Below are 12047 nucleotides of genomic sequence, written 5' to 3'. Positions count from 1 at the left end.
ATTATTACTGATAACTACAGAAAAATGAAACGTCTCAAAAATGCAAACAAGATAAATATAAATGCAGCTTCATTGATCACAACAACAACCCTCGTTTGACTTCTTTTTAGTCTTCTTCTACACCTCTTTCCTCGCCCTTTTCACCGTCCATCCTCTTTTCCAAAGAGAACCTCAACATCTTTGTCTTTGCTTCCTGTCTTTTTCTGTGGTGGAAGGTTCTCAAATTAAATGAAAATGAAATACACACATTATTTTGAGTTAGAGAAACACAATAATTTCTGGAAGCTTTACAATAAGGCTTCAATCAAACCACAGGGGTCAATAACTCCAAACTACCAAAGTCACCTTTTACTGATTGGCTTGTGGAGAGAGTATTGGGGGGGATAGTGAAGGGAAATAGAAGTGAAACACTTCTGTGTTTGCAATCTATTGATTTTTTATTTTTGCTTTGAGACGTAGCAGTCAAGAGCTTCAAGTTCTGATTGAGATCTACGGGAAATCTTAAAATTTCACTTTGTGTTTTTTTTTTTTTTACATCAACACATCTGATGATAGTGTTTATTTATTACAGCATCCAAAAAGATAAGTTGGAGCATGCAACATGTACACAATTTATAGAAATCATTGAATAAATTTAGCTTGAATCTTAATACATAAAATTACTATTCATGTGAAAATTGGGAAACATTATCAGCTGAGAAAATGTGGGTTTGTTTTGAGAAAATGAATTTAATATTTAGTTATTGTTTCTATGATACACTAACCTGTTAGTTATAACACTGAAGAAAGCCTGTCAGTTTTGATTGGTGCAGCAGATATATCTATTATACTAATACCTATTAGAGATATATCTCTTTTATAAAGAGATACATTTGGTTAAAATAGCTTGATTGGTTTTGTTAAATGGGGCAGAGATAATATGTTTTCTTCCTTCTGTCCCCTTTCATTTTCACCAAAGTCAAGAATAGTAAGTAATTTATTGTTGTGTGCTATGAAGATGAAATAAATAAATACATAAATAATGAGAAAAAACGACATTTTAAATCCCTAATGTCGTTTAGATTTGGAAGTGCACAATGTGTGTAAGTGGGAAACATTATGAGTATTTTTGTGTTTTATGTCAAGTAAATGATGGCTCCGTCTATTCTATTTAGAATTTAGTAAATGCCTTAAAAAAAGCTTAAAAAAAAATCATACAGAGAATCTAAAAAAACAGGAGCAAAATAGCATCTGTTGCTCCTCCTGATAGACTGAGCCGGGCCATTCATTACTCCCTTAACGCCGGCCGGTGTCAGTTATATTACTGCAGAGCTGTGCTTGACTGACGGCCACGAGTAGGGGGGAGAAAAATCGCTGCACAATGCTGGTGGATGCACTAAAAGAAAACAAGGAAGCAGCCATTGATGGATGGGCGCGTTTGACCCAGGCAGGGTGGAAGGCGGCGATGGGTCTCCTCCAGATGAGACAGGGAGTCGACAGAGTCTCTGCCCCTCTGATCAGACCGTGCCAGCTTTGTCAGCATGAGAGGCGTCTTGCTCAGTTCTCCCAGTTGGCGCCTCCATCAGTTGTGTCAAAACAGGCGATCTCCATATTCAAGAGATAGAACTGGACCTTATGTGATGGGAATACAGAGCCTCTGCTGACTTTATGACAACCCTGTTGTCAGAGTGATGAATCAACGTCAACATCAGACACCTTTAGGTGATTTTAAGCATCACTGATTGCCATAGACAAATTTTAAGCCTATACTTTCAACTCCAGTGTGTGAATATCTTATTGCCACCATTTTTCTATGTTAGATCTGAACCATAGGAGTCTATGTGTGAGTTCTGGTGCCTAAGAACTATCAAAAATATATTTTGTTACTGCTAGAATTCTTCTGCAAACATCAAAACTGACTAAATTCAATGGTCAGACATGATCAAAATAACCAGTTTCCTATTCTGTTGTAATATAAACCACACCTGAATAATGATTCAATTTTAATGTGCACAGTATTTAAAGAAACTGTAATAAAATGGAAAATGTGATATACGTAGAATATTTTACAACAGAGCAAACTAAGGGGTGTTGTTTTGATCATGTTTCTATTTTTTTATGTTTGGAAAAACACAGTACAAAAAAAAAAGAAAAAACAGCACAACTCAGAAATATCTTGAACACAAAATTATTCTCAATTACTTTGCAGGAGAAAAACATGATAATAATAATAATAGTAATAATAATCATCATTGTAAATTAAATAATATCATACAAAAAACAACATACGAAAAAAACAAAAAACAAAAGTAAAAACAAATTAAAAACAAATTAAAAATTGTGAACATTTTGTAGCCTTTCTGATTTTTGAAGAGGAGATTGCTTTTAAAAATTGCTGAATTTCCATTTTAAATTGGTGAACTTCTTGGTTTTTATTTGCAAATTTAATTTCGTGAACATGAAACGTAGCCATACAAAAAAAAAAAAAAAAAACAAAAAACACTCATGTATAAAAACAAAAACATCGCTACATTTTGTATTATAATTATTAAAACCAAAAACGACAACTTTATTATAACATTTAAATTAAGCCAACACAGAAATGTCCGGAAGTTCCTATCTCGATATGTGAAGGATTGTGACGTCACTTGGCTGACGATTGCGGAAGTAGAGTGCTGCTTAAGCCTGCTATGTCAGAATCAAAACAGTGGCAAGACCTCTGAGTTATATCTTTGGAGAATTGCAAATATTCATAGATGTTTATTTGGTTATCCTTAGCCAAATAGTTGTTAATTCTGCGTGTGACGGAAAACGGTGAAGGAGTTACAGAGCCCGCTGTCAGAATGGAGGTAAATGTTCATGTCGAGGTGTTAGCTTTTGCTACTAATGTCACTTTAGCATCTCAAAGTTAGTTCCGTGTCTGTCTTGAGTCGTAAAAACGAGTAATTGCCACCTTTAAAGTTATCATTTTTAAATAGCAACCAGTTCTATTTTCTCATGGTAATGAAACGTCGTATTTTTGTTCGAGTAGCTTAAGGGTTTCGTAAGCATTTTCCTGTACATCCTTCTCTTTTAAAACCAAATTTAATTTTTTTTTGGTGACTAAAATGTATTAAACAATTTCTTCCAACTTCCAAAAAAGGCATTAAAAATTATAACTAGCAAATTAAATCAAACTTTATTTGGGATTTGTTCTAAATATTACATGTTTTTCTCCATGGAATCGATGAAGGAACCTGGAGGTGCTGCAGCTGAGGCTGTGACTCCATCCTCAGCATCCAAATCAAAGGTCAGAATGTTCAGCAAATACAATTTGATCTTTTGAAACGTATTTTTAATTCTATATTTATGTGTTAGTTTTGTTAATATCTACTGTCTTCATGTTGGTGCTGTTATATTGAGATTTAAAATGATATACTTATTTGTATTTTTTTACTGCTCATTCACAGCTGGACACGCTGTCCAAAGACGACCTCATCAAATATGCCAAAAAGCAGATAGCTGCCATGCAAAAGATGAAGAGCAAATGTTTAGGTATCTATAAATGTTGAAAATTATTACTTATGTTCAAAAAAGTTTTTCAAGATGATGAAATTGTGTGTTTTTTTTTACATGTTCTTATGGCATTTTTCTCACGATGGAGGATATATGTCAAGAAAATTGAGCTTAAAATTGTTTTTTGAGAGTTTCTTTTTTATCTATTTAATCAGGAGCAGACAAAAGAGTGCCTTTTAGAAAAGTCTGTAGCTGTAACATAACCAGCAGCTCGATTTGAGTGACGCAGCACGAATTGTGAGGCACAGCCAAAATTTTAATATCTGTAGTTTGACAGGTCGGCGTGTCGCATCTACCAATCAGTAACTCAGCTTTGGGCACGTGACGTTTTCAATGACTTTCACTCCCGCAGAGGAGCTCACTCACTCCCTATTCCACCAAACTGAGCCGGTGTGGGGTGCGAGGGCGGTCGGCTCGGGCCTCATCGAAACATTAAAAAAAAAAGAAAGGGATAAAGGTCCCCTTATTTTATTTTTTCTCCTTCGAGTTAATACGAGACAATGAACCTTTATGCTCAACCACAGAGACACAGAAACACCTCGAAAGCGGCTGTCAAACAGACACAGCCCCCTGTACCGGGAAAATCTTTTAAAAATAATCATATAAACTCAAACATGAAGATGTGATTATCGATGTTTTTGTAGAACTCTCCACAATAAATAAACCTTATTTTTCAAAATCTTCTGTGTCTTCTATAAATTCCAATTGAGATATCCACAGACACCGTTCTTTATAGCATCATCCTACTGGTAGCTCCTCCCACATCCGGCCACAACGTCAAACTCAGGAACATGTTTTTTGACAGGCGATGACCAGTGAATTTGACGCGTGGTGAAAGAGGGACAGGGCACGCGAATTTGTCGCGCAAATTGTGTTTGGTGTAAATGCCCCTCTACTCTGCGCCCAACGGTCCCACCCACAACTCCATCCGCCTTGCAGAAACTATGTCCTTAAAAGCGGAGGTTTTTTTATTTAGGCTAAAAATTGCATAATCATAATTTCAAAACCATTGGAAACACTTGGAAATAATTTGAAAGAGGATTGGAGTGAGACTTTATCTTGACTTTGTCCTTGCAGATTTAGAAAAGGAAGTTGAATCCCTCAAACAGCAGCAATCTAAACCCAAGGACAGCAACCCAGATGACGCTGCTTTGTTTCAGGTTTGTGTCTAGAGAGTGACGGCGTTATCTGTTATTGATGCCCCTCTGTTAAAAAAATGCTGTTTTTGTACTTTCACACTTAATTGTGTGTGATAGGAGTTGACTGAGAGGATGGATGCCTTATTACTGGAGAAGGCCGAAACTCAGCAAAATGTTGCAGTCCTGCGTAAAGAACTGGAGAAGACTAAACAGCAAGCTAAGGTTATCTTCCCCACAGATACACAGAATGACAGTTTTACCAAATTCTAATGGATCACCTTTCTATCAGAGTGGAAAGTTGCAATCCCAAATATGCATGTTTGTAATTTTGTGCAGGATGATTTAGCGGCTCTTCAAAGTGAGCATGTGCGTGTCATGGAAGAGCATCAAAGGATGATCAAGAACCTGGAAAGCAGCATTCAGGAAGCCAACAGTAAACATCTGGAAGAAGTGGCTCATTTCCAAAATTTGCTGAAAGAGCGAGAGGACGGTGAAAGGGAGAGAGAACAGCGGCAGGCGGATTATGCTATTGAAAAAGAGAAGGCCGAAGAAGGAAGACGCGACTTAGAAGCTCAGCTGGAAAAGCTCAAAGCTGAACTGGAGGATAGCCAAGAAAAAAATTCTCTAGAGGTTTCCAAGGTACAGGAGAACTACCAAAAGTATTTAACAGAGGCCCAGCAGGAGGTGGAGAATCTGAAGGAAGAGCTGTCTCAGAAAAGTCTGCAGCATGAAGAGGAAATGAGAACTCTGGAGGAAGACTTTGAGCTTGAGCGGGAACGTCTCCTGCTACTCCACGAGGAGCTCACAGAGCAGCTCGCTCTCAAAGGTACAGCAGCTCACTATGTTTCATACATTTTACCAACTTCATAATAAATACAGTTCAGTGAACATAAATTCTATGTTTTTTATTTGCTGTTTTCAGACAGCTACCTGCAGGATGTTCAGGAGGAGGACGAGGAACCTCCCCGGGGTTCAGGAATTGCAAAAATGCTGGAGCTGTCAAAGAGAACTCAGGCGGACTGCTCTGGCGGTGCGGAGGACACTGAGAGCAGCAGGCTGGCGGCAGCTTTGGAGGATCTTCAGGCCCAGAATACCATGTTACAGGATGAGCTCACGCTTCTCGGTAACCTGAAAGGTGAGCTTGAAGCGGAGCTGGAACGAGCAAAGGAAGAGTTCCAAGTGGAAAGGGAAGAGCTGGAGTTCAAAATCAACGAGCTGCAGCTCACCAAGGACAGTCCATCCACTGAACCTACAGTGACTCTAGATCCTCACCGTCAACATGAAGAATTGAAAGAGTCGACGATTGACCCGACACAAGAACAAAGCTCCCTGAAACCTGAGGAGCAGCAAGATTTGAGCCTGGAGCTGAGAACTGAGGCCTTGATCAGAGAGCGAGACTCTGCCTTGACTGAGTGCCAACACATGAGGAGCATCCTTCAAAGCATTGAGACGGAGCTGAGTGAGAAGACGAAGGATTTTGTTCTGCAGTATCAAGCAATGAAAGAACAGGGAGCTAGTAAAGTCCAAGAACTTCAAGATACGATTGAAAAGCTCAATCAAGAGAGAGATGACGTTTTGTCCAAAATGAATGACGTGATGGAGGAGAAAAACACTCTAATGAAAGATATACAAGACCTTAAGCAGAAGCTGGAATCTCCACCTGTTGAAGAACTGCACTCATCTGGGGAGGAACAAGCTACGTTAGCCGGGAAACCCAAACAATCTGTAGAGGATTTGATCCAGCAGAATGAGGAAATCCTCTCCCAGGTGGAGGTGAAGGAGAACACCATTCAAGATTTAAAGAATTCGGTCAGTGCGCTGAAAGAGGAGCGAGACACAATACAGAACTTCCTAAATCTCAAGGAGGATGAAATGCGGAACCTCAACGAGGAGCGAACAAAAGTAATGGAGAAGCTGGAGCAGGAAAAAGCTAAAGAGGTTCTGATGATCAGAGAGGAAAAAGAAAACGAGCTGGAAAATTTGAAAGCAGAAACCCAAGAGAAGGTAAAACACCTCGAAGAGGAGCAAGAAAACTTAAAAGAGAGCCTGAAACAGGAGCTGGCGAAGAAAGAAGAAACACTTTCTAAGTTGGAGGCAGCAATCAAAGAGATGTCTGCTGAAAATGATAATCTCCATCAAAGGTTGGAAGCAGTTTTAGTGGAGCTTTCCACTGCTCAAAAAGAGAATGAACTTCTGGGCTCCAAGTTATCAGCTCTGGAAGTTCAGCTTGAGCGGGAAGCAACTGAAAAACAAGAGCTAGAAGAAAAGTTGAAATCAGTGACAGAAGATGCAGCACGGAGCTTCGCGTCCATGCAGGCGCTGGAGGAAAACCATTCTCAAGTACTCCGAAACTCCACTGATGAAGTTGAAGAGCTGCGAGTGCGTGTTGGGGAGCTGGAGCAGGAGAGGAGCCTGTTGAAGAACACTCTTGAGGAAGCTCAGAGTGAAAATAAAGTAGAGGAGGTGCAGACGGATCTACAGGCGCACATCAGAGACCTGGAGAAGGAGAGAGACATGCTGAAAGGGAACCTGGAGGAGGTGGTTAATGACATGGAGGGGCTCCAGAAAGACCTTCAGGAGATGAAAACGCTCAATGAAAAGGTTTCTGATGAGAACCAGACGTTACAGGCTCAGGCTTCTCAGCTGAATGAAGCAAAGGTGGAGATGGAGAAAATGATGGAGAACTTGGAGAAAGAGACCAAAGATCTCAGAGATCAGCTAACAGAGAAGGACTCGCTCATATCTCAGCTGAGGGGGGAGGTGGCTGCTCTCCAGGTGGGTGTCGCTGTTTGGATTTGCCCTTAATTAAAACTATTTATAATGATTGGATTAAAAAGTGCATATTTTTTTAATTGTGTTTTTTGTTTAATGTTTCCCCTCACTGTCAAAGGAGTCTGCTGTCCAGTCTGCTTCCTCGGAGGAAAATAAATCTGAGATGACAGACAGGATAGGTGCTTTGATCTCCTATACATTATTACACTGTTATAAACATAGATTCATGACTTTTTCTGTTCTCTTTTTTCCCTCAGCTTTGCTACAAAAAGAAATCAAGGAAAAGGATGAGAAGATGAATAAAATCAAGGCAGTTGCTGTCAAAGCAAAGAAGGAGTTGGACATCCATAAGAAAGAGGTAGTGGGGAAAAATCCTAATTTTTCTTGTGCTAAGACTGAAAAACCAGTAACAACATTTTGTTTGAATTAAAGAAAAGCCTTAAGCATTTGGAAGTGAATTGAAGCCACAAAAAATCCACAATTTTGTTTTAATTTATTTTATTTCATTCATTTTATTATTTTATTTTACTTCATTTTTATTTATTTGTGGATCAACCAAATAATTCTGGCAAAAATACACAATGAAGCATATCAAAGTATATTCATTAAAAATAAAACCTTAAAACCTTAAAATTGTAAAGAAAAGATGAAATTCCAATTTCCTGGGCAATATATTTATAATGTTACCTTTGGCTTTATTTTCTTCCCAAATACAATAGACTCACATTTTTTTGGCCTTTTTTTGTACTTTTTAATCCTTTTATTTGTCAGTTCTTTCTTTTGCCTGAAAGGACCAAACTTTAATTAGTCGCTTAAAGGTAGATTTCACAAACCAAACTTCTTTTTGTTGCAGGTTTTGGCTCTTAAAGCGGAAGTGGAATCACTGAAAGCAGAGAGGGAGAAAGTAAACAGTTCAATGAAGGATATCATCCATAGTGCTGAAGGCTACAAGGTAAGAAACCTGGAGTCTAAAACAAACAGATCAATGTCAGATCTATTCCACTAAAGTAAGAGGCCCGAATGATGTTTTTCTTTTTAAACCTTAATAGTGGCATTGATTAGGAATTAGTAATAATATTAAATCCCAATTCATTTGTCTAAAAAATCCCTTAGGTATACATTTTATATTGTGGATTTTTCAATAGATAACACTAAAGAATTTGGAAATATGTGGTGGAACCTCAATAGGTAAAAATAACTACAGTGGAGCAAAAAAGTATTTAGTTAGCCACCATTTGTGTAACTTCTCTCACTTAAAAAGATGAGAGAGGCCTGTCATTTTCATGTAAGGATGAATTGGGCCATGTATTGTCAGATTTAGAGTGAAAACCTCCTTCCGTCAGCAAGGGCTTTGAAGATGAAACATGGCTGGGTCTTTCAGCATGACAAAGATCCAAACACACTGCCCAGGTAACGAGGGAGTGGCTTCATAAGAAGCATTTCAAGGATTTGGAGTGGAAATTATCCAGTCTGCAGATCTCAACCTCATAGAAAATCTTTGGAGGGATTTGAAGTCTGTGTTGCCCAGCGACAGCCCCAAAACATCACTGCTCTAGAGGAGATCTGCATGGAGGAATGGACCAAAATTCTTGTGAAAACCTTTTGAAGACTTAAAGAAAACAGTTGACTGCTGTCATTGCTTATAAAGGGTATATAACAATGTATTGAGATGAACGTATACTGTTGACCGAATACTTATTTCCCACAATAATTAACAAATTAATTCTTTAAAAATCAGACAATGTGATTTTCTGGATTTTTTTTTTCATTTTGTCTCTCACAGTTGAGGTATACCCATGATGAAAATTACAGGCTTCTCTCATCTTTTTAAGTGGAAGAACTTGCACAATCAGTGGATGACTGTACATGTTTTCCAGTTGACTCTCCAGCACTGTACTTTGAAAGGATGTTAGATCACAGTTCAATATTTGCACTGCATCCTCATCCTGTTTTCTCTTTTTGTTACGCATGCATCCCGGTGTGTTTCTGTTTCAGAGAGTCTCCAAATTAAAAGCATGGTTTAACTTCACTTAAAAGGAAACTGTTCAAATTTGTTAAATTAATTACAAGCGTTTCCTAATTGACAAGTGAAAGCACGCTCCATTTAAGCAGACTTAGTGTGCCGTATTTACTCCCAGTGGGCTCTATAAACAGCTCCATGCTTTACAGCTGTGTCTCCATTAAAACAGAAACCACTCTGTTGTGTCTAATGACTTTTGTCCCATCTTGGAAACGTGGATGCAGCTGAAAACTGAGATGCATTGTTTACCTTCAGTGATCTGCTCAGCCTGTAATGAATATTAAAGGTATGCGTATCTTTGCTTAGAATCTGCAAATAGATTATGACAAACAAACGGAGCAACTGGATCTGCAGAAGGAGAAGGTGGAGGCTGCGGAGAGACAGATTGCTGAGCTGACCAAACAACTCAGCAGCGCTGTCACACAGGTAACTGGGATGCGCACTCAATCACATGCACGCACGCCGCCGCTAACCAATACGTGGGATGCTGTAAGCCTCCAGTAAATCTATGCGCGGAGCCTTTGATAGGTCTCAGCGATATTTATGCTGTTGCTGGCTTTCCAAATGATTTACAGGGGGTCATTTTAGCCTGCAACATTTTTCCGAGATATGTCTGACAGCCCGGCGCTCACAAATAGCCCATCAGATGTGACTGGGTGAGCAAGGGAGAAATTGTTTTTATATACACTCCTTTCCCCCTAAGCCCATAACTGTCTCTTTCCAATGAGAGAGCAGGCGGGTAAATGTAGCGGGGTATAGCTCCCATCTGCTGCGTGGTGGTGCAACACCATTCTCTGAGACGAAGCTTTATTCTCATATGCACTCAAGGTTCTCTTGAGGGGGGCGGGGGGTGATGCAAACTGATGCTGCTCGGGAAGCTTAGAGTACACCCCCGACGTTTCTGTTTACCGATCATGATTTCCAGAGTTTGGCTGGCAGCCGATCGGTGGCTGCTCAGAGGAAACCCACAGAGCCTCTCTGCTGTCAGATCCACATGGATGGCTTTGAGAAGTGTCACGTTTGTGTTCGTGCAGGTTTGAGATGTTTACAGTCCATGGAGAAAACCTTGGACAAAAGACAGACAGACCCTTATCTTCTTTTTTCATTTATTTTGAGATATAAATAAATAAATTCATCAGATTACAGAAATTCACAAGAAAATCCTGATTAGTTCATGGGACAGTGATAAGTGATACCCTCACTTTTGCAGGGGGAAACCTTAAATAGTGAGAAGGAGGACTTGAATGCCGGTTTGGAGACGGCGAGGAGCACGGTGAGGCAGCTGGAGACCAAGAACCAGGAGCTGCAGAAACAGTTAGCAAGTCTGGACAGAGATCTGTTGGCTGAGAGAGCAATGAAAGAACAAAAGCTGAAGGTAGACATTCATTTAACAGTTTTTACCAGATTTACACAACATTTTACTTTGTAAAATCCACCACAGTTTCATCAAGAGGGAATTTCCTCATTTCTCCAGGACTTGGCATCTGCCACAAAGGAGGTGGAAGAACTGACAGCACAGCTCCGCAAGCAACAGGAGCAGTCTCAGCAGACCGCTCAGGAGCTGGAGCAACTGCGCAAGGTATACGTGCACAAAAGCCTCTCAGGCTGGAGTGTGTGCCACAGGTCCTGCCCGGTCAAGCGGGCTGAGCCGGTGATGGCTGCCCTGGAGCTGGAGTAGGAACACACAGACGGAGATAGAGCAAGTGTAGCCCTCAGTGAAGGAGTCTCTGCTGCTTTTCCATTAATGGAGACCTACATAGTACAGCAGTATAGTGGCTGCAAGCACTTTCCTTATGCAAGCAAAGGAATCTGAGGCTGATTTCATTGTTTATAGATAAACAATAGTAAAAAGCGGTTTAAAAAGCGATTTTTTTTTTTTTTATTTAAAAACATATATATGAAGAAGCTGGGCATTGTTGTAATTTTTGCATAGAATAATGTGAATAATTTGCTACTTCATACATGTTTTAGGTTTAAATCTATATAACATAATATATAATATAACAAGAACGTTCTTTGTCTTTAGTTCTTGTGATTTGTCTTCTTTCGGATTCTTTTCAATCATGTTTTTTTAAAGCTCCTTATTACGGTGGCCCTGAAGTACCAATCAAGGCATATTAAAGATCACAACAAGTGAAAAGAGCAAAACTAACGAGCAAAATACATTATATAAGAAATTCCAGGAACCAAAATGTAATAAAAAAACACACACACAAGTTCAAAAAATGAAATAAAATAAAAACATTTTGCAAGACAAAATTAATTTCCAGAAAATTAAGTTTAAAATAGATCAAATAAGAAACAGGAAAAAGTAGGTATTATGGGACATCACTGATTGGATGATATTTCATCACCACCTTTTAAACGGAAAGTTATTTGGTGTGAAAGATCTTAAATCAAAACATGGATGTCACTGGAGAGTCAAACTCAGCTAACCATAAACCAACCATACAACTACTGCAAATGTTTGGTTATTAACCGATTAACTCTTTACTACTGTTCAGGCAAAACATCTTTCGACTTTTACTCTTTTTCAAAACTCCAACGTCATCCAATCAGTGATGTACCTCATTTTTTCATTG

General features: G+C 39.1%; 1 protein-coding gene across 1 annotated transcript in view; it reads left to right on the top strand.

Annotated features, from left to right (window-relative positions):
• The first annotated feature begins 2610 nt into the window (after positions 1-2610).
• The window catches only part of LOC112155041 (GRIP and coiled-coil domain-containing protein 2), a 20001-nt gene continuing 10564 nt past the window's right edge, over positions 2611-12047 (top strand). The window contains exons 1-13 of the mRNA XM_024286414.2: positions 2611-2828; positions 3212-3268; positions 3429-3513; positions 4612-4694; positions 4791-4895; positions 5010-5499; positions 5596-7448; positions 7564-7624; positions 7703-7803; positions 8299-8397; positions 9772-9891; positions 10676-10840; positions 10940-11044. Of these exons, the coding sequence (XP_024142182.1) occupies positions 2823-2828; positions 3212-3268; positions 3429-3513; positions 4612-4694; positions 4791-4895; positions 5010-5499; positions 5596-7448; positions 7564-7624; positions 7703-7803; positions 8299-8397; positions 9772-9891; positions 10676-10840; positions 10940-11044 (3330 nt within the window). The 5' untranslated portion in view covers positions 2611-2822. The remainder of the gene's footprint in view (positions 2829-3211; positions 3269-3428; positions 3514-4611; positions 4695-4790; positions 4896-5009; positions 5500-5595; positions 7449-7563; positions 7625-7702; positions 7804-8298; positions 8398-9771; positions 9892-10675; positions 10841-10939; positions 11045-12047) is intronic.

The sequence above is a fragment of the Oryzias melastigma genome, linkage group LG21 (assembly GCF_002922805.2).
Source record: "Oryzias melastigma strain HK-1 linkage group LG21, ASM292280v2, whole genome shotgun sequence".
NCBI lineage: Eukaryota > Metazoa > Chordata > Actinopteri > Beloniformes > Adrianichthyidae > Oryzias > Oryzias melastigma.
The sequence above is the reverse complement of the archived record's forward strand: the minus strand, read 5'-3'. Positions and strand labels throughout refer to the sequence as shown.